We start from the raw sequence: 23626 nt of genomic DNA, 5'->3' as shown, positions 1-23626 counted from the left end.
AATATATCTTATTATTTTAATATATCACTTAAAATCATATATAAACAGTAAAAGAGGCTTTATAAAATTTATTTTCAAATATTATAAAAAAATTTTAGATTTCTTTGTGCATTATAACATATATTAGCTGCAATTTGCGTTATTATATAAGAAATTCAAAGCAGTTTTTAAAAATTGGAGGGTAATGGAATATTTGGAAAAATATATTCTTTTTTAATATATAAAAAGCACTACAAGAAACATTTTTACTTGAGAAACAAAACATTGATCAAAATTTGTTGTTCAATATGAGGAATGCTATGCACACTTTTGCGCATTCTTCTTACCATAAATAGGAAAACTGAGTGAAATTAATTAAAAAATTTTAATAAGCAATGTATTCTGCAATCCTTCTATCTCTGGCCGGAGATAACAAAGTAGAATTTAATTCAGACGACTTCAAGTGGCTGTCTGAGGCTGTCCGACCCAGACAGACTCTCTCGTTCGGCGCATTGGCAGTGATTTAAAATGATACGCTCTGCAGGTTGGCGTGCCTGCCCGGCGCGCTTCGGGTCATCCCAAGAGTGCAGTATCTCACAGTCAGCCGCCTCCGGTTTCATGCGACGCGATTAAAAAGCTTCCGCTTCGGGCGCTGCGGATGGAACCCCGCGAATTTATCAGCCCGCGAGATAGGTCGTCCCCGAAAACGATCGTTTCGCTCAAGTCGGTTATTTCGTATTATATGTACGATCATAGAAGGCATGTCCCACGCCTGAACGACCATTAATGATTCCCGAGGTCGACCTCACTTCCTTTGATAACGCGCGGCGTCTTAAAGTCTGTCACGGTCACACAGAGCCAGTTGCGCGCACTCTGATATCTCGCTTTCATCCCTCTCCCGTCCTCATCCTCCCGCTGCTACTCTCCTTCGTCGAGGGATATTAATTATGCCTGACGATAATGACCGCGCGCGAGCAACGAATCCGTTAATTGGCCGGCAGATAGCCGGCTGCCGACTTCCTAGTGTGAGAGACAAGTGTGCCGATTGATAGGACGGAAATAGATCGCGGCGGAACTTTAAATCGGAACGGCGAATTCACGACTTTCCACGCGGATGATTTATGTTTCCTCCTAGAGCAGAGAGTCGCGGCCTAGTTTGCATCGTTGGAGCGATGCGTCGCTAATCGATATCGTTCTGTAATTTTCCAATGAGCCCCTTTGGTTGAATCGCTAACAGAAAGCAATTTCTTGATGTTTAGAATTTCTTTGAGAGCATCGATGATTTGATATAAAAGATTTAAATAGGAAAGATATAGTATAAAACGTAGAAAAAATGGATGCGAAAAATAATTAAATTGTTGCTAGAGTTTTTCATATACAAAGTTAAAATGAGGATTATAATAATTAATCGCGCGGTTTTAGGGAAATAAACCTAGTTTATCTAACGTATAAAATGCTCGCATCGCAATCACAAGCAATTGCCACATAATGATTTTGCAACTGTTGCGTTAAAAGTTTATTGAAAGCAGCCGTAGATTGAAGAAGCTTGACACAGTCTTAGACTAGTGTCGAATACTTCTCGCGATTAGGAAATTATCAGCGGATTAGAACATAATCATAAATCATATATAGTAAGAGAAAAAATTGTTACAATTACTAATAATAATTTCATTATAATTTATAATTATTTTTGGTGCCAAGTATATATTTTTTTGATAGAACTATAAATTAATAATTACTATATTACTAACATTGTAGCAGTAATAATTATAAAAATGGAAGTTCAAATCGTAAATATTTCACTGCGTATGCACTTATAATCACAGTTACTTTTCTTATTATTATTAGTATACTTGCGAAAGAACAACCTTATCATCTTATACTATATTTCAATATAGTTCTTTACAGATTCTAATTAAATTTGGATGGAGTATTAATATTTCAGATTGATTATGTATTAAAAGAGTAATCGTCGCGCAGTCATATTTTTAAGATAAATTTATTTAAAAAATACATACACGATAAAAAAAGTTGTGTAGTTGAAAACGATCCGCTCACATTCTGTGTTAACAGTTTGTGTTGAATTTTTCAACATCTTCTAATCTTATTATTGTTTGTACTATTTCATTTTAGTCTTTACTTGTATCCCCTCGATCATATTTTTGTAACATCGTTATTTCCGACAGAATAATACAAGATTTTAGCATAGTCGGGTCTGTTATAAAAAGAGAGGGAAAAGGGGAGAATTTGCGAGATAGAGAAGAAAGTGATAAAGAAGATATCGGCTGGGAGAGGAAGAGACAGGGAGAGAGAGACAGATCAGATAGAATAGTATACAGTGTTGTAGTGGGATTGCGAAAAGAGCAACAAATCCAGTGGCTTTATCGACCATCGCCGGTGTAATCCTATAGGTGCTTAGCGTGAAATCCCATAATCGATAGTTTGCTTAACCCGATGCCACGTGGCGCCGCGTGCGGGTCTCCATTAGAGCGGGCTACGCACACCTTTAATGCAAAGTGTGTGCGCACCACGTTGCGAGAGAAAGAGAGAAAAACGCAAAGCTTATAGGGTGACCGTATCTCTATGTTAATATGGGAATGTGGACCCACACGGTGGCCCATGGGGGAATTCGATACGCTCCGCGCGACGCATCTGGACGCGGCTTTCCCGCGGCTGACTTAATTACCGGAGTCTAACGAGCTTCCCTGGCGGAAAATTTTCTTCTCTGCGAAAGTACCGAGGACAACCTGGCGCAGCGTTTACGAAAGTTCGATGATACTACGTAATGATTAGTTGAGCGAAAAAATCGAGATCCAAGTGGACAAAAAAGATTTGTATAAAGAGTCTTTTAGTAACGTTGAGAAATATAAAAATTTTAGAATTTTAAAAATGAAAATAATAGAAAGATATAAAGAAGAGAACAAAGAGAGTGCAGAGAGGTGAAAGATCTCTGAGTGCTATTAATTTGATTAGCAGAATTCGAAAAAGAAGTAACACTGTTAAATTCATATTTTGGGCCGTTAGTTTGAGTACATATATCTTAGATTTATTATATATCTTATCTTCTCTCTCTCTCTCTCTCTCTCTTTCAGATTTATTACGTCTGCAACACAACACGACACGCACAAACAAACCCATTTTCGTTGGATTTGTTTTTTGCGAACAGTTTTCTCCTTCTTAAGTGCTAAATAGTTAATGGGGACGGTAGTTCTCAAATAATTTAGTTAGGGAGGAACGTTCCCAAATAATTTAGCCATCTTCTTAGGCCCGACCACATCGAATTGCTTGTACACACGATTACGTACGCCTCGTTTCGGCGTCATGGGAACGAGGTCGACGTTTCGGCAGATCGGACTAATTCTAATCGCCGTGAAAATGGTTTCAATACGCAGCATACCGATTGGCTACAGTTAATTAAGCCGACGCGCGCAATCACGCGACTTTTCTAAAGTCCCGCTCCACATCAATGTAATCCAAGCATAGAGAGAGAAAGGAAGAGCAAGAGAGATAAAAGAACATCCGATAAATTCTCGTTCGCTATATATCGCGTATTATTTCTTTATTTGCAACCGTATCACGTTGTAGGCTGTCCCGTGCGTGCACAAACGCCGGATCTAATCGATTCTCGACGTTCGATTGCTCGAAACCGCTGCTTCATAAATAGAAGCTTAGCGATTTCCTTCTCCATGCAACGCGGCGGCGGCGACGGTGCGCCGCCTCTTTGCTCTTATTGGCGACGATAGAGGCGGGATTCAATAGTTATTCATTAAACTCGAATTCAGTCGGGCAGGATGCTGGGGTCACATCCACGGCTGACCTTGCGGCTATCTTCAAAGGCCTTATCTCCCGCCGCGCGCTCTCGCTTTGCCGTTCTTCTGCTCGTTTTCTTCGCCAGCTTCGCCTGTCGAGCAATCGAGAGAGACCGGTCGATATGTCCGTCTGGTGAACGATTGGAAATCGACCGTCTTCTATCGTCGACAAACCGCTTCCTGCTTTGGTATTTCTGTCACGAGTCTGATGCACGTGGCCTTTTCTGGACCCAAGCTTCCCGCGGATGTCAACGACCGCAATCGAGTTAGAGTGGACAATGAAGAAGCGTTTCTTTCATACTAGACGTTTCATACACATTGTTATGCAAAACTAAATAACATTATTAATTGTACTTTATTACGTTTGTCTGTCATTAGTTTATTAGTTATTTAATTGTAACATGTACGTGAATACCCTCGATTACAATCTCATCTGTGATTAACATGTTCTTCGTGAGAAAAATTTCCAATTTCAGATTTTAATCAAGCTCGTTGCTTTATGCCGTGAATATTGCTCAAGAAACCATTTTCGCGCATTAAATTATGCTGCACTTTCAATATACCTAATATCCGTTCACTACTACGAAGCAATGCGATTCTCAGGATCGTCTATACAATTTCAGGATCCCAGGTATCCAGACAGATAATTTAAAATCTGTAATGCTTTACGAATCGTTTATTTATAAGAAAATTATCCTATACTTTCAAAATCATCATATCTTAAATATCGTCTGTATACTAAAATTACAAATCTATAACTGTAATATTTTTTTGTTTATTATAAAAGTGCCATAAAATTTTTAGAGCTTACAAATAATCTAAGAGAGAGCTACAAATTTATATTTATATCCTAGGTATTTTTATTTATCCAATTAAAAATTTATTTACTAACAAGTGAATAAAATTTCTGGAATAAAAGAATTACATACTTTACGTTGTCGATAGATAATGAAACATCTTCATATTGTTTATGATAAGATCTTTGGAGTTTAAAGCTTTAAGACATCAAGTCTCTCCGCCTTCGGAAGATTGCGTCCCTTTCCCCCGGCCTACGCCAATGTTCGATGATGAAGTTATCCAGCGATAATGGCTCCATTACATCGCGGCGTACTGTGGCACATCGTCTCTCCGTCCCCTATCGGGGCCCCAGAAAGAGTCTCCCTTGCGCAGGTGGAGCGGGGAGGAGGAGAAAGAACAGGCATCGTCGCACCGTATACTTACCATGGCGATTGTTTATGTTGGCTGATGGCCACTTATGTTGCACACACATCGCATTACGAAGCCGTTCTTGGGGCCTCGCGGCCCGTTACTTATAGCCCTTGGCCTGGGCATCGTAGGGTAATGGCGAACGCGTTATGGATAAAATGTATACTTAGCCTCACAGCTCGATGGCACCGATGCCTTGATGCCTCGGCAATATCGAGATTACGCCATTCTCTTTCCTCCCTCCCCCCTCTCTTGTGTTCCCTCTTTGTTTCGGTTGGATACTTCCTGGTTGCTTGTTCGTCCTCGTCGCGAATTTCGATTGCTATTTTCTGGGGAACGAAGGAACATTTTGCGATACGTCCGTCGTTGCAACAAAGCCCGATGCAATGTTGCATCTTTTTATGTCAAACTGTAATAATATGATTTGAAAATATTGATGAAAATTGACGGACAGTTATACAGTAAAAAAACATTTTGTATTTGTATATTAAAATTAGTCTGTGTTAAAATTTTTGTGTTGAATTTTTACATGCGTCTAAGTGTTAATTTAATATAATGCGATTATATTTGAATACTTTGTGTTAAATTGATGTTTAATATGTCTCAGTGTTAAAATAATTTATGAGTAAATGAATAAATAATAAAAATAATGTAATTTAAAAATGTAAATTCTAAGATAAATGTATATAAAAGATGAATATACGTGTTAATTTAACATATTTTAAATGTTAATTTTGTTGAATATGCTTCCACAATTTGTTCCAAAATCTCAAGGTGTTACATTTTTTTGAGTTAATTTTTATATAATGTTTGCGGTACATTCTAACATATTCACCTTGTGTTAAATTAACATAGAAATTAGATGGACACCGTCGGGGACGCGTGAAATGTGTTTAATTTAATACAAATTTTTCAACTGTGTAAAATTGCGTATATCTGGAAGTATCGTTTTAGCATCTTATTCTCCATTGTCAATATCTATTTCAAAATATTGATGAGAAAATATCTCGTTACTTTTAAATACATAAGATTATAAAGAGATAGTATGGATATTTCAATATTTTATTATGGTCAGATACATTGCACCAGTATTTGGCTCGGAGCGCGAATTACGGAGACAAAAAAATGGCGCTCGGTCGAATACAAACACAGGTATCGTCTATAGATTCGCACCGGGCGTATCCGTCGTATATCGGATCGTATTTAGCATAAATCGACGTTTCGTAAGTGACGGGACAGGTGCGCACCCCGTGGGGACGGGGAGGAGGATGACGTCAGCGCGTGGCATCTTCCTGGGATGAGAGATGAGCAAAAAGCGTGGAGCCAGAGCCGCGCGAAAAGTTGGAGATAGCCTCGAACGATGCCCGATCCGAGTAACGTTCTCGCAGATTGACCACCTCCGATGTTAATGGGGCCCTGATTACAAAGCACGCTCCAGCTCGGCCCTGCCCCCTGTTTATATCAATATCTCGGCGTTGCTCACGCATGTACACATTCACTAACACGCGAGCACGTGCATTCTCTCGCTGTCTCATCTCTTTGCAGTTATTCTTTATTAAAATGCACAACTATAGATCGAGTACGGAATAGTCGGCTTGTTACAAGTAAACTGTGAATTAATTATTAGTGTTACTTTATGACAATCGAATTCACTTTAGTCGATCTATAATTTGCGAATATAAATAGAAGAAAATGATAAAATTTTATTTATAATTTTGTATGCTGAGAGAAAAATTTTTGATATTTGTAACTACATTATGATTATTACTATTATAATATTAATAATAATTATGTGTATAATTCTACTAATAAATGTATACATAGTTGGCAACCAAAAATGACTATAATTATTATTATCATCATAACAATAGTTGCAATTACTAAATTATAGTAATTTTTATCATTTTTATGATAATTTTAACTATTTTTATGTTAATAATAACTATATAGTCATTTTTGGTTGCTAACTAATATACATAAAAATGTTTAATAATGCAATAATTTTACTAATAATTTATAATACTAGTAATTTTTATTATTTCTTACACTATTAATACAAGGCTAAAAGCGTTTTTGTTAGCCTGACAACTCGAGTTTAGAAATAATATTATAATGTAATTGCAATGTACCTTATTTACATAACAAGATCTTCCTTATTTTTTTTTTTTCATTTAGATAAGGAGTAGATTTTATTAGGAAGGATATAATTCTGCAATTTCTTATAATTTCTATACGAAGCGAAAGAGTTTGCTCAGATCGATTTGAGGCATTTCGAAAGAATTTTCGTATTATCCGAATTGAGACGGACAGATGAGATCGTGACGTGAAAATCTTCTTCTCAGTGTAATCGAGCTGGGGTTTCTCGCTCACATGTTCTAAGCAAAAGTATCGGTGAAATGGTAGGTGTGTCTCGAAATACAATCCAATCCGCGGCGGATTCCGAGCAGACTAAATCCTCGGTCCGATCTGGACCGACGGCGTTTTCAGCCACCGAACCACCCCACCGGCGCTCGCCTCTTTCTTCGGTCCTCCGATCGTTTGGGGCGGAAAACGCAGCGTCAGCGCGTCGATGGTGCCATTCGCGTGGACCAAATAAAATGTATCGAGCATTTTATTCGTCCCCGTCGTATGTAGGTTGGACAAGCCGTCGATTTCCGATCCCGTGGGTTTCGAGGGAGGCTGTGCACGATACGGATTTCGATTTGGCCCGCGCATTCAATACCCATCCTTTTCTGCGCTCGTAGCGCACGTACAAATAGTAGGGTGTCGAATATCGTCCCTTTTTTTATTGAGATACTGAATATATGAAATTCTGATATAAAAGGGATAATAAATAAAACAACGACACAAAATTGGAGAGCGTTTCATTATTATTTTTATTTCTGTGATCATCTAAAATATAGCAATGAAGTATTCACCCTTCAGGAAATACTGCAATCTGATATTACGAGTGTAATAGAAATAATATTTGAAAGAAAATAGGACTATATATACTGATGGAGAGAAAAAATGATTACAATTTAATTATAATTTATATAGATATAGTTATTTTTGGTGTCAAGTGTGTGTGTGTGTGTGTGTGTGTGTGTGTGTGTGTGTGTGTGTGTTCAAGAAGGTTCTTGCAACTGAAAGCGTATAATATTAGAATTATGTATGTATATATATATATTTTTTTTTGGTAGAATATAAGTAAACTATATTTAAATAATTAAATAAATAAAAATGGAGTTCCCAATCATAATTATTTTAGCCGTATATATGTAATTAGTCTAAATTTTCTGTTGGAAGATACGATCCAGCTATTCACGCAGCTGTTCGGTAAATTTAGGTCACGTGTCTACTAGATAATAAAACAATAGACGCGCTAATCGCTGCGTAAATAAATGCACTCTTTTATATGTATATATATATATAGTTACAAATATATTAAATACTAATTTTCTCTTACAATTATAATGTAAGAAAATTTTCTGAAGAATCGTTTGTTAATGCATTTTTGCTATCCTAGTATCTTTATGAGATATTAAGATTTGAAAATGATTGTGGTCGACAAAGAGGACGCAACGTGCAGAATTCGGCCGATCTCATTCGGTCCTTACGGTCGTTTTAAAACAAGCTCGGACAAAATATTCCCGGTCATGGCGCGATGCCGGAACGTATAATAAGAGTGTGATTAGCATTATTTACGGCCGGTTAACTATTAACTCATAAATCAACTGGCGACTGTATTATCCGCTCTATGTGTTCGTGCGCGTCCAACCAGCTTCGACGCGAGGAAAACGATACGGCACCGAGGTGCCGGGTCTGTAGATTGACCGCTCGATAAGGACGATTCGAGAACTCAAAGAAGGAGAGAGAGAGAAAGAGAGAGAGAGAGAGAGAGAGAGAGAGAGACTCCTGGAGTTGGCAAGGAGGCCGACCATCCGCCTATAGTGATTTAAGGGAATTCGCTTGGACCGCTTCCGTACCTAAGCTCTCTATATTTTGCTCGACTTTTAAGGCGCATAGCGAGAAATCAATCCTTAAGATGTAAATAATATCATACAACGGTTTTTCGAATTTAAATAACACTCAAAAGTGTTCTTTATTTTTTGTCTCATATTTAATAATTGTTTAGTTGAAGTTTTATTCTTTTACTTATTATATCCTTTCAAAAAGTTATCGAGATCATCATTTTTCCTAATTTTGCTTATATTTTAGTAACTAAGCTTTTATATACATATGTATATACACACACACATATATATATAAGTATATATATGTACGTATATGATTAAAATTATGTAAAACTTATATGTATCAAATTTGAAGTTAATCAAAAGATATGACGTTATATTTTCTATGTATCTAGAAGACATAATTTTCAAGGAGTATAAAAATCGTAGATCGTTTATAATTCAAAAATAGCATACAAAACATTACATACTGTACACAAATAATAATTACCTGTTTTAAACATTTCAAAAGTTTATATATCCTTAAATCTATCGTAAGTTCATTATAAGTATTAAATTTATTCAAAATATATTCTGAATTCTAGTAAATTTATGTGTATGATTATTATATTTCTATAAAGCAAAATCAAGTCGGAATCTTAAATAAAAGAAAGTACATTTATAAAATGAGATAATCACACTTGCTCTGTTGATAATATTGTCAGTCAAAGACATTTATATTTCCTTCTGATATTGATACCGATACTTTCGCCCTGATATAACAAGTCTGGCAGGAAACGCTTGTAAAAACGGGGCGATGAAGCGGAGGAACAGGGAGACGCGAAGATGGCCGCGGCTTCTCTCTTGTCTCGCGCACAGCTTCTTTCTCTTTGTTTTGCCGATAGAGGATGAAGATGCGGGTCACGCGTCGGCGGTTAGTTCTGATTAGCAACAGAGCGAATGACGTACCGCTGCCAGGTTCTCGTGCCGCGAATACTCAAGCAACGAGTATGTATATATGCGCTCTGCAAGGACCGGAGGGCCAGCACCGCGCCGGTTTATGGGAATTTATTTAGCGCCACGAGGCGCGCCAGACTTCACTAAATAAATTCTGAGAAGGATTCGTGCAATTCGCAGATCTATGGGTTGTGAGAATTTGACGATGGATTTAATTTATACACAATTATCACCCAATGGATTCGAATAACCGAAAGACATGATATATCTCTGTTTATATTCATATCATATCTTAAATATAAAATTCTTCCTGTTTTATTTTTTTAATAAATAATTTTAGTTCAAATTTTTTCTTCTATATTACATTGAAAATTATGGAGAGATAGCGCAAAATTATTTAAATTATATTTCTGCGTAAAATATTATCTTGGCCATAAATATAAAGTACTCTCAACTTACATTTATTACATTTTTTTTTAAAAGGCTGTAATAGAAACTAAAAGAAAAAAACTATTATAATAAAATATTAAAATTATTATAAAAATAAATATTTTTAAATAAAACTGTTTTTTAATTTATTTTTCATTAGATAGAACGTTCATGTTAATTTGTGGGGGTGCTTTATACTTATGGCCGAAACTGTAGGTATCTCTAAAATATATTTCTATTACACAGAAGTAGGGCAACGATATAAATTATATTTCTGATATTATATGTTTACACGTATTACTAGCAGTAAAATGATATAATTGGTACGATGGTCAATAAAGATCAAAAAGAAGTTTATTATCTTTCGCAGTGATATTTCTTGAAATTTATGGCCTTTTACATAAGCGAAACAAGAATCAATCGAAGGGCGAAAGCCTTGATATCGTCAAATTCAGACATACCATTCTCTTTTTGCCGTGCAGCGGAAGAAAATCGACAGCCACAATTGTGAGAGGCGATAAAGCTTCGTGGACGTCATTCGATGTAGCGCGGGGTCGCGTCGAGAGGAGCGTTACATTGAGAAATTTCAATTCGTAAGGTCGATGAAGCTGGCTTGATCCATTGATCCCAGAAATATCATCGAGATTACGCAACGTTGAATGAGCGAAGAGTTGGCCGGATGTCGATAACAATTTCAATTTGTCGATGTCGAAGCCGACATTTGCCGTATTGTAGGTCTGCTAGACGTTTACGCTAGAGAACAAGTATAATGCGATATTATAATGATATTGCGATTCTTTAGTCATTATATTTTGATTACATTTAAAAGCCAGATATAAAAATGTATTGAGAAACAAATGTTTTTAAATCACAGTCAAACTTTTTGTATTACTTTCAGTCAAATACGATATAGAAAAATCTATAATATATTATATTTATATATAGTATATATATATAAAATCCTAATTTTTTATCCTATTCAAAAATATGTATAATACATTTTTAACTTTAGCGGTGAATATAAAATTGGAGTAAATACACACATTTCCAACAAAGATTCGCGTTTCCCGTAAAGACTTTGAAATTACAAAAGTAGTCGATTGATTAATTAGACGACGGCGCTTTTCCAAGAAACTGTCATTCAGAATAATATCGAGTGCGCGATCCGCTGGAAGCGCGCGAATGAAAGCACAGAAGCAAGCAACGTCCCGGATGTCTCTGTTGGGGTAGGGCGATCGACAAGACCGATTCGAAAGTGCTTTGCGAGCCGCGGCGTGCTGTGGTTCAGCTAATTAAGTACGCCGTAAGTTAATTGAGATGCTGCGCGTAGGAGTAAAGCCGAAGATACGAGGGAAACGTTAAACTGTGTAAACATCGAGCTAATTACTTCGGGACTTTATCGCGCAACTCCACTCCACCGAGTTCTGGTGGATGAGTAAAGTGTGCGCGTGCGAAAAGCAGGAAAAGTGAACGAGAAGGGTGATGGAGGAAGAGAAGGGCGCATAGGGTGAGGAGGAGAAAAGAGGGAGAGAGGATGTCTCGCGCCGGAGGGAGGTAAAGGGAAGGACTGGCGTTTATCGATGGAAACCAAACAGGATTAGATGGAGATGAAGCTGACGTGCGCAGTTTACTGTAGCGTGATCAAAAACGTAAGTTCCAAGTGGCGATCGATAAGACCACCTTGAAGGAAGAAAAACGAGATAGAATTAAATGAGATTGTTTATCATATCTTTTTTTTTCGACGGGTCAGTAAATAGCACTTACTTTATATGAATTTATTCTATCAAATTTTTTCTTCCTCACGTATTCGAATTCAGTTCAGTTCTATCAAAATTCCAGTTGACTGACCCCCGCGACTGATAATCTCTAAATATTTCCATTTAATCTGGTCGACGATATTTCACCCGTTCTTCTTTTTATTATTAACTATAAGCGCACGATTATATGCGCGTTTTTACGCGCGTGTCTTTCGGCATATTTTGTATGCATGTACGTTTTTCTGGCACGCGTCGATTTACATTCCTCGTTGACAATTGTTCGCTACGGAGTATCACTGCAGCAAAGGGTTAAATAATGCAAACAAAGTCGGGGGTGGGAAGAAGAAGACGCGGAGTTTCGGAGTGCTACTGGCGTGGCGGCGGTAACTGCTACTCGCGGAAGGTGAGGAGACCTAGTTAATTACTAAAGCGTTTTAATCGCCGGCAAAGTTCCGTCTGGGCCGGAAAGGGCTTCGAGGATGCGGCGGCTGTGTAAATTAGGAACTGGCCGCTTTCCTCTTCGCTTCGTCTTTCTCACTTCCGCATTATGTACGCTTGGGTCTCTCGAGACGAGCGTCAGCCTAATTTCCGGCAAAAAGTGACTTTTACGTAATAGCGCGTCGCCTTGAAATTAACGTCTCTGAATTGCGTGTACTCCAGAAAATTACTCGAGCTTTGTTAATCGCTAAGATCATTCCTTATTTTAGAATCGAATATTTTGAGAGTTATTTTGAGAGCATGTTTTCAATGTAAAGAAATCTTTCATTACACGTTATTATTCTGTTATTACACTATTATTATTCTACTATAGTTTCTATTAATATTTGTATCAAACTGGAATTCTATCAGATCTGAACATCTAATGTCTGTAAAGGAATGAAATAATCTGATAGAATAAATTTATACACATATAAAGCCAATTTTGCATACCTACTTCTAAAGTATCTTCTCAAAAGAAAATTGTCTAATAAATTTACAACGAATGGCTGGTATTTACTACATGTTTTAAAATGCAAGTTACAAGAACATCTTTCGTTACGTCTTGCTTCGGTTTAACTCCTCTCGTTATTTCTTTTTGGAAAAGCTTTCATTTAACTCGATTATTAAATGCCCCTCATCCTCACTTTTCCCCCAAACCCTCGCTCTCTTCTCTGTGGTTTCTGGCGCATATTTAGGGGTCGCTGGTTACAGGTTGCCTCGGCAACCACATCGAGAAACCCTCTGTCGTTGCCAAGGCAACCTTCTCCTTCGTCTTCTCACCCTCTCCTCTCTTCTCTCACGGAGAGATTCAATTCGAGAGAGCAAGAACGAGTCTGAAGGAAGGGAGAAAGGGTGCTGGCTTCTGCGAAGCAAGAAGAAGGGAGGAGGAGTCCCAAAGCAGAAGAGGGAAAAAAGATGGTGCGCTTTCGGGTGATTATATTTGATGGCGCGAGCGAGGACGTGCCAAATGAAGATTTGACCTTGATTAAAGATGAACTCTCTCTCCTTCTTGATCTCTTTCTTTCTTTTTTGCTTTGTTTCCTCTTTCTTTTATCAATATATATAGATAAAACGATACAGGATGTAGTTGATAGCAGTCCGTTACGGAACAAAAAAGGAATTAGCCAAAAGATCCAATTTATTTCGCACTGCGATATACATATAATCGTCAAAGTCACAGTCAAAATAAATTAAATATATCTCCTGTATTGCGATGAGGTAAACACAAAATTAATATATTTGATATAGAACCTTTGTACTTCTTTAGGCCTAAAATATATTATTTTAACAAAATAGAATATAAATATATAAAATTATGAAAAGTTAAGATATTCTGTCAACTTTTTTCTAGGCTCTTAGCTGTCGCGAATTCTCATGCGACTTTGGTATTCGTGGTTGAACCGGGCGAAGAACTTATTCATAAGATTATTCGCCATTTCCGCCCTTGCCCTCTTGTGTATGTCGTTATTTAAGTTTTATATTAAAGCACGGCGGCAGGCGCGCGCGAGTGCAGAGCCTCCGGGTATTTGATGTATGACCCGCGCGTGTTCTGGTTCCTTCACCAAGATGCATCTAAACGTGAGATATCGTGCTCGATCAATTTTTCATGACTATATTTCATCTTTCAACCTCTCTCCTTTTCCTTCAGCATAATCAACTTCACGGTTTCTTGTCAATCGATAAGTAATTTAATTACTTGTGTAACGAGCAGTTAATTCTTACAACGTTAATTATATATATCCTTAAGTTAAAATTTGTGTTTTTTTTCACAAGTATTTTGTCTCTTGCGCAAACTTATGAGTCGTGGTGATTCAATAAATTCGTTTTCTGTCTATAGTTTATAATTTTGGAGAAATATCGACTATACAAATGAAGTCCAGTAAAATTATTTTGAACACTTCCCGAGCAGCACAATTCATTGGCGAAACATTGGTTAAACGTTGGCATACATTGAGGATATGTTGAGCCAATGTTACGCCGATGAATTGTGCTACTAGGTTTATTATGCAAATGATTCTGTAGAGACAAAATACCAATAGTTACAGTAAAAAGAAAATATATAATTATTGCCAAATTATCTTGTCAAGCGATTTTGTGTGCGTGTGTGTATGTGTATGTGTGTGTGTGTGTGTGTGTGTGTGTGCAGAATATTTGAGAAAAATACGTATTGTAAATAATATGTCAATATGATATCATATTAAGTAAAAGTTAACCGATATGTTACACAACTACGTAGAAATAAGCCTATTGGATCATAAACAACGTACAAAATGTATATTCATATAATATACTACAAAAGAATTTAGTACATCGTAAATTATTTGATTGATTAGAAATTATATAGCTGTTGAAATGAGAAGAACGCTGAAATTTCATTTGGATATAAAACAATGAGCGTTGAAATGTATTGTCCTTTATTAGTGTTACTCTGGTAACAATATCCAGAGATGATAGATGAGTGCTGGCTCTCTCGGTTCTCGTCGACGAACGGGGAGCGAATCGCGTGCTAAATAACTTCGCTAACAAGCTGCCGCCGTCACTGTGCAAAAAAAGATTACGTAAGCGGTAATGGCCGCCGGCTCCTCCTAAATTCGAGAACGAAGTGTTCCGGTCGAGCGCGCAATCCGAGAAAGGGGGCAGAACAGGCGAGCAAGCGCGCACGGCTCAGTTGGGGTGGGGGTTAATTTTAATTTCCCAATTTTTCCCACACCGACCCGGCGCAGGTAATTTCCTCCCCAGTAGAGAATAGATGTAATTACTTAACGCCTCCGAGCTCCTTTTATTAAAAGAGGATCGCGCCCTCGGGGGTTGGAGGGGCGGAAGAAGTTTCCGGAGTGGGGATTGCAGCGAGAGTGGTGGTGCGTGATCATGGGGGTGTCTCTTCCTCGTCCGTTCACTCGAGACCCGAGGAGGGTTTCCTATTTCATTAATTTTATCAATAAGATATTCCATATGGAATATCATCCGTGATATATCAGAGAGAGAGAGAGAGAGAGAGAGAGAGAGAGATATTTTCAAGATATTTTAATTTCGAAATTTGTTGAAAAGCATTAATAATTTAATGGTGATTAAAAATTTAACACGCAGAAATCTTTCGGAGCGTCAATTAAATTACCTGTTTAAATTCTTGCCGCACAATATTCTTAACGCTAAATTATCTGTTGTACTCATACTCCGTTTTATACTAATTATTGAACACAATTTTTAAATTAGACTTAAAATTTAAATTATATAGTGTCTGTGAGTCGAGAAGTTAAATTTCTAAAAGCTTTCATTTGAAAGAAGAAAATGGACGAAAGACGAGACAACAATGTTGGGCAATAAACAACCACACAATTCACTGATATATATTTTGCCTGTCCATTACGACGAATCCAACTCGGATCGAATCCGAATGCCTCGACCGATGAGATCGGCAAGGGTATCTCGCAGCGGCTGTGGGAAGGGAGGAGCCATCTTGCGGCCTGTTTCAGGGCAGCCACCAATTGATTCGCCCCCACTAGGCACCGCAGGCAGGCGTCGATTCAATTCCAGGACGAAAAAAGCGTCCGGAGGGTGGCACCGTCCGTATAATTCTCGCGCCCGCATTGGTCCGACATTCCGTATAACCCACGAGCTCGCGGTGGGCTCGGCCAATTGCGCGCTTCTGGGCGGATCTTGAAACCAGTTTCAGTTTCGCGGACAGAGGGGAGTCGTTGACTCGAGTCTCGAGGCAGATAGTATTGTGCCGTTGGCTCATGCCGCAGTGGTCTTAACCAGCAGGTCCTTGCTATCAAGAAAATCCCGGAGACCCGCCTGTCACGCGCACGTATTCGGGAACTGCGAGGACCCGGAAGTACATCCGGTGACGTGTCGTGGCCAAAAAAGTGTCGCAAACGTGCGTAATTAGGTGTTTCGATCTCAGCGTGCATAGAATTTTGGAGTACACCGAGAAAAATCACTCCCGTGAATCGTGAGACTTCCAGTGACGTCACAGATTAAATATTCTATGATGGACTTTTCAAAAAAACGTTCGTGAGAGATCGTCAGTTTTCAATCGATGAGTTTAGTAAGTGAAGGACAGTTATATTTATACGTGGTGCAATCTACATTTAAAATCATCGATACATAGAAGTATGATTGATACATTATAACTTAATTTGTGATACTGATTGAATTTAGTTAGAGAAAGATCATTTAAAAGTTGTGGGTACGTCGTTGAGCTGGCCGACGGCTGGCGGAGTTCTGCCAGTCACCTGTTCGACGGGCAACTTAACGTTAGTACATAAAAAATTATAAAATATGTAAAATATTGTTATCAGATTACGGAATTACGAGTGATTAAGACTGTTTGGACTACGGAATTGATTTATAGATCCTGAAAGTGTTCAAAAATATCAGAAATATGTAAAATATCACATTATGAAGCAACAAGATCTCTGATCTAACTCACCACCATTCTTTAAGATCATCGCTTTCCGAAAAGATCACAGATAGGGATGGATTTGAGTAATGACCTGAAAGACTTAGAACGGAAGAACAAAAATCTATTTGAAATTGCGCGATCAAAGTTTTCGCAAGCGTTTTAATGGTTATCACAAGCGAGTGACTTGTAGACAGTGATGATCTATGGACTGTATTGCTCAGTGATCATGCTTCAAAGGGCCTGAAATGGAAGACATAAACGCGCGTTAACTGGAAGCATCTAATAGCGCCAGATATCTTCTAATCTTTCACCTTTTTGACAGACACATGACACCAGTGTACTAGTGATTAGGCTGTGACTTTTCCTCTCCTGGTGATCGGGTTTCGCTGATCCCAGGGATTGATGCGAGCGGACTGATCGCTCTCCAAGGGAGAGACAAGCGCCGGCGAATTGGTACCAAAGATGGTCCTGGAACCTGGAGGCGGTCTGTCCTTTCCGTTGCCCCCTGGCAGCGGGTCCAGCGCCTCCGGAGGATCCTTGCTGGCCCCGACCAGGTTATTCCAAAGGACGACGCCTGTGTTTCCTTTCCATTTGGCAGGATGGCCGCCGCATCATCCGGTTTTGGGTCAGGTGCAGAGTCAGGTCCAGCAGAGCATGCAGGCCCAGCATCAGGCCGCTGCCGCTGCAGTCAGATTCCTCAGTCATCATCATCCGCATCATCCTCATCCGACGTTGAGCAATCATTCCCTAGTACCGGCGATCACTGGGCATCATCCTACTGTACATCATCTTCATCATGCTGCTGATCATGGAGAGGAAGAGGATGAAAAGAAGGGTGAGTAGAAATTTAACGATTGCACGAAGCTTTAAATTAACCATAATCTAGCTCCTTTTTAAAAATACTCGAATTGTGTGTTGTATGTGCAATTATTAAAAAAATATATATTACTTTTCATTTATAAACTCTTTCTAAAAACAAAACGAACCTGTAAAAGATGTTGTAATTTTCAATTAGGTCTTTAAAAAAATTTTTAGACAGTGGCTTGCTCCAATTTTATAAAGAAGAGTACAATATCCTTTAATATATTAAATAATAATATTTTTTTCCTTCAAAAATTTGTGTTCTATAAAAGAGATTCATAGTTATGAAATTAATAGATTATACTTCTTTGAATTAGTAATCTACTTTAGAGTATTTCTCCATGATTGCTCGTTGAAGTATGTTGATGATGGCGGCGTTTCCGAAATAGCTTTTGAAAAACGGTCTTCAGGGAGTGGCATAACGCGGTCAATCATAAGATCGTTCCTGACGAGCCCCTGGGATCGCTTACGACGTTAGTCCCTATCCCCTTTTCCCGCCCTTCCTGGCGACCGCTCGTCTGAAATCGTGTTTCGTGCGCGAGAATGTCCGCGTTGCTGAGGGTGGAAATCTGTTTTTTACGTGATCCCATTCACGTCCCTAACACTTGTTTATGCTTCGAAGGGAGCGCCACTTAATTCGCTTGCCTTTGGCTTTCGATTGTTTCCGCCGCTGTGAATTTATCGCTCGCTACCGCGAATTTGCGTAAATATCGGTCCTTTGATGAACGAAATTCAAATTGGTTATAACGCAAGATGTCGAGTAATTAAAATAGTATTCGTGTTTATCACGTTTCTTTCTATAAAATTTTTCAATGTTTGCTAATTTTACATATGAGATATATAAGTATTTTAAAGAATAGTAATGTTTTTTGTTGTAGAACTATAATATACGAGTATATGATTACTAAGTTGCGCGGTATTAAAATTAGAAAAATTTGAAGAATTGATTAAAATAGAGATTCTGAAAAATATTTCGTTTAAAAAAGAGGTAATAATCAATAAATAACAAAAAATTGTATTGAGGCAATTTCAACTAGCATTAAATTTCTGTGTCTCTTCTCACAGAAATTTAATTTAATTAAGCTTAACACTATCACGATATTTAATTAAATTTAACTATCAAAATGTTCAATTCGAGAAAGTATTTAATTATATAGCTTAAGAATTGCACTGAGTGACTGTTTAAATGATTGTGTAAAATTTTTTATCGATAAATAACAAAATATTATATTAAGATAATTGCAACTGGCATGTGCGCTTCATAGAAATTTAATTTAATTAAACTTAATCATCAAGATACTTGATTAAAAATATAATACAATGTGAAATTTTTTTGAAGTATCAAATAAATTTAAATTTGTAGAAAGATTTATGGCTATGCTTAGAAACGTTTATTAATATCTGAAATATTTTTATATTTTCGTACAACTTTCTAACGAATATAAATTACATCTTTACTGGTTTGGATAAGAAAAATTCTGCTTATTATCAGACCGACGTTCTTGTTCAGTAATTTCATAGTTCTTCTCCAACGGCATGCCGCGTCGGATAACACACTTGGCGGTTTCGCCGGTTCCGCAAAAGTATGCGGCGGTTAGATTCGTTATAATTGCATAATGATTTCTATGTCGAGGAGAAGCATTTCGTTCATGAACGTCAGTCGTGCACGCGAGCGTGTATCAGATCGACCCGCCGGTTATTTCGGGATTTATGAAAGCTCCCATCCTCTCTTCGCCATGATAAATAGTTTTATTGGCAACGGCAGGAACGCGCGTAATTGCAAGTCTGCTCTGATCGAACGTCGTCCACCGAACGTCCTTTATAGCGTCACGTCGTAGCATGAGCTAAGTTTATTTTCACGTTTAATACCTTTCCTTTATGTCAAACTAGATTCGCTTAACGATCCCACGATCGCTTGTGCGATTTTTCTGCTATGAAAAATGTCATTGGTGTTAAAAAGTTTCGAAAGAATCATACACCATTAAAAATAGGATGTTAATTTTAATTTAAAGACTTAGAAGATAGTGGACTTTCTCAGACATGCAAAAATGTTAAAATTGACATTTTACTTTTAACAGTGTATATAACTCATTTTAAATGGAATGTCAAATGTACAAATTTAATTTAATACAGAAATTTAATTAAACTTCATTGTCAAAATATTCGATTACATTACTTTCAAATTGCAATAAATAATTATTCAGTATAAAATTATTTTTGAGAAACATCGAACAAACTTTAAATTTACATGAAGTTAGCTGTAGAAACATAGCTATAGAAGCACAGATAAAATATAGGATATTTTTATACGTAATTTCTGACGAATATAAATAATTACGCCTTCGTTTTTTATTTTGATTTAAAAAATTCTTATTATTAGACCGTCATTCAACGAAATTTTTTTATGCATTAAACGTATTGAATTATTTACTAAAAATTATAAACAATTAGGGAAATACTTAAGGATAAAAGGATTCTACAATTTGTAGCAAATTATGTGCTGTAAATCTAAAGTATCAAGTACTTGTTAGTGATTAAGTTCCTCTTCTTAGAATTAGTTTAAAAACTTCCGCAAATTTCTGAGACATCCATAGTCCTTTGGAAGCAACTTTTGAGAACTCCAGATTTTTCTAGTTTTCGACTTCGGAATAAATTCGCTTCTTTGAAATGAGAATTAGGTCGAGCGCCAAATCGACGTAAATTAACTTACCGAGCGAAATCGCGTCGTTCGCCATGCTCCAATTCGTGTTCCTCGCAATTGAGCGTATTATACTTGGACATTTAATTATACCGATTCCTAATGAAACGTTTGCGCGGTGTGTCGCGATTTTATCCCGATCGATGTCGCCAGGCGATAGGCCGTTTGTGTAAGGTATCGCGAAATGCGAATCTCCCTTTCTTTTTCTCCGTCCCCCTATAGCTTTGCGAAATTCTCGTTTACATAATTAGCTCGACGGCGGAATGCTCGTGTTGGGCTCACGCGCGTACTCCTCTATACGCGATCGTTAAACTTTTTCGACGTTAGCGCGATCGTTAAGTTGAGAGCGCTTAGCGTCGCCGCGAAATTGCGTCCCGTCGGCGCTCGCGGCGGCTCCCAACGGCTTACAAAGCTGCCACATGCTGTGCAATCCCGTCGTCGTGAATTAAGATTCAGACGTGGAGGCTAGATCGACTGGATTAAAACATGTCGTTTTACGTGTTAACCTGATAGCGATATCGCCATCGACGACGGTCGGGCCGCTGTCAGTGGCATGCCAAGCAGAATGGAAGGCGTCCTGTCGTTGCTTTACAGATTCTGTATGACGCTCCACATCAGGTGGTTTTGCTTTTCATTTCTTTATACATTCTTTAGCAAATTGGTTTTTTCCTGTATAAAACTTTTCAAACGTAAACCTCTTTCACGTAGATTGAAAATGAACGAATAATTCACACAGAATCATTGTAATCCAGAGAATTATATAGAAAAGAACAAATAGCACCAAGATTCTAATCTCAATTAATCATCTGACGCAATTCGAATTTTAAATCTATCTTGTAAATTGTGTACAACTGTTTAGGTATCATTGGTGATATTTGAGAGATATGCATTTATAAAGATATTTTTTGCTCCATCTTTGTATCTTTCTCTATTTCCATTTCTTCTTCTTCAATTTTTGTTAATCAATTGGTTTATGTAATTTTCCGATAAAGTTTATCACGTCTTACGCATAAATGTTGTTCATTTCTCATTCTGCATTTATCTGTGGATTTCCAACTTACTGACTCGCCGATTAATTTAAGTTCATGCCCGCTCGCTTTCATTTGTATTGTACTCGACCTGTTCAAATTCAAGTTAACGCGATTCAAATCAGCGACAGATGGAGAACGTGCATGAGCGTTGAGTCTCGTGGTGTTTCAGTATCTGCCTAATGACCTTTCAGAAAGCCTTATTTACGCCGGGAACAACGACTTTTTCATATCACACATGATATTTGAGAGATATGAATTTGCGGAGATATTTTCGCTTCATCTCGCCTCTCTTATCAACTTATACATCGCATCCAGCAATCGCACATAGATCATATCGTACAAGACGTGACTATAAATAGACAGACGCACCTTACGGACGCGTTGAAGCAAAGCAAAAAGGGAGTTATACATAAACATTAGTCATATTGGTAGTTTCTTGATTATGATCTCTCAAAGCAGGAAGTATTTATGAACCATAACTTACATAGTTGTATTACATCAGTGATATTAGTTCTGAAAATATTGTATTTTAATTGCCGCTTTAAGCATTGTATTTCGCGCATGTCGGTACATTGTAACAGGTGTTAGCATTGTGTTTTCCGTTTGTAAAATGGCGCTTCCTTAAAACATGGCTCTTCGCACCTCCACAGATCTCTTATTGATGAGAGATGAGATTAAATTAAAAGTGCTTCACAGATCGCAAAATATAATTGGCGTATCGCTTTTAAATTAACCGTTTTCGTTTAATAACACGTATTTATGTGACCATATCGGCGTGTATCACGTCTGACGATCCATTAGGACTATTTCGTCCTTTTAAATTGGGCGATCAAATTAAGATTCTCTTCGAAACTACTCCTTCCGGAAAAAAAGAATTGTTTAAAGTCAATAGACTCGCGCCTTCTCTCGTCAATTCAAGAATTGTAAGCTACCCTAATGATTATAGCGAACAAAATAACAGTGCCCATCATCGAAAGAAATGTAATACACTCGGGAGGGATGCAGGTGAAACCAAACGAGCCAGGCTTCTTTGATAAGTGCGGTCGCGTTGTCTAACATCCTGTCATTATTTTACGATTAGACTGAAGGAGGAGGCATTAGGGCAGTTGACAAAAAAGGGCGACCGCTCTTTACAAAGACAGAAAAAAGAGGGAGGAAGAGGCGCAGAAAGAAAAGAAGAGAAGGAAAAAGCCAGGGAGAAAGTTCATAAGACTTGAAGGAATAATTTGTACATCAAAGAATCGAAACGAAATGGAAATCAAACACCGGTAACAGTACAATAAAAAATGTTGAATTAATATATTATTGAGTATGTTATGTTATTTATATTATTGAGTATGTTGAGTGCGAAATTACGACATTGATGTTATGTTACCTTTAATTGGTATTGACTGTGAAATGTCTGTTGAATTTATGTCTTGTAGACATTATAATTACAGTCACATACAACATTTAGGAATATTGATTCAACATTTATTCAATATAATATAACTTTCAACAGATATCAGATTCCTGAATTAATTTTTACATAAAACTAAAAGAGAACTTCAGAACGCATACTACTTTCAAAATACATTTTATTTACTTTTATTTTGCCGCTCTTAAATTGCTTTCAAGAATCATTTCATTAGAAATGATAACAACTGGTAAAAAACCTTATTAAAGGCGCGCCTTTTATTCTCTCTCTCTCTCTCTCTCTCTCTCTCTCTCTCTCTATCTATCTATCTATCTTTCTATTTATTCTGTATGATTTTTTTATTTAGAGAAATAGGACTCCATGCTGCTTCCGTCTGGTGGTAATGCCGCGTCAGGGTTCCGGACTTTAGTTTTAACATTGCAACGCAAAATTAATAATCAATATAGAAAAATCATTGTACTTAAATTCAATATTAAAAAGACACTCATTTCATTACAACATTTAACAATGCAACGTTTTAGGAACATTTTTCAACTTTTTCTTTAAATAGGACAAATTTAAACCAAAGCGTAGGATGTTGAAGTGAAAACCGTATCCAATATTCTAAGCGTTGAAAGCAATAATAGGGGTATGTAATTTTTTAAGATGAAAGTTCTAATCAG

At 37.4% G+C, this 23626-nt stretch overlaps 1 protein-coding gene across 1 annotated transcript in view; it reads left to right on the top strand.

The window, feature by feature from the left end:
- The first annotated feature begins 17419 nt into the window (after window positions 1-17419).
- Window positions 17420-23626, top strand: part of LOC108729207 (paired box protein Pax-7) — a 40538-nt gene continuing 34331 nt past the window's right edge. Inside the window, exon 1 of the mRNA XM_018458206.1 lies at window positions 17420-17792. Within this exon, the coding sequence (XP_018313708.1) occupies window positions 17420-17792 (373 nt within the window). The remainder of the gene's footprint in view (window positions 17793-23626) is intronic.

The sequence above is a fragment of the Mycetomoellerius zeteki genome, unplaced genomic scaffold (assembly GCF_001594055.1).
Source record: "Mycetomoellerius zeteki isolate Tzet28-1 unplaced genomic scaffold, Tzet1.0 scaffold707, whole genome shotgun sequence".
Lineage (NCBI taxonomy): Eukaryota > Metazoa > Arthropoda > Insecta > Hymenoptera > Formicidae > Mycetomoellerius > Mycetomoellerius zeteki.
This window is presented reverse-complemented; position numbering and strand designations above follow the sequence as displayed.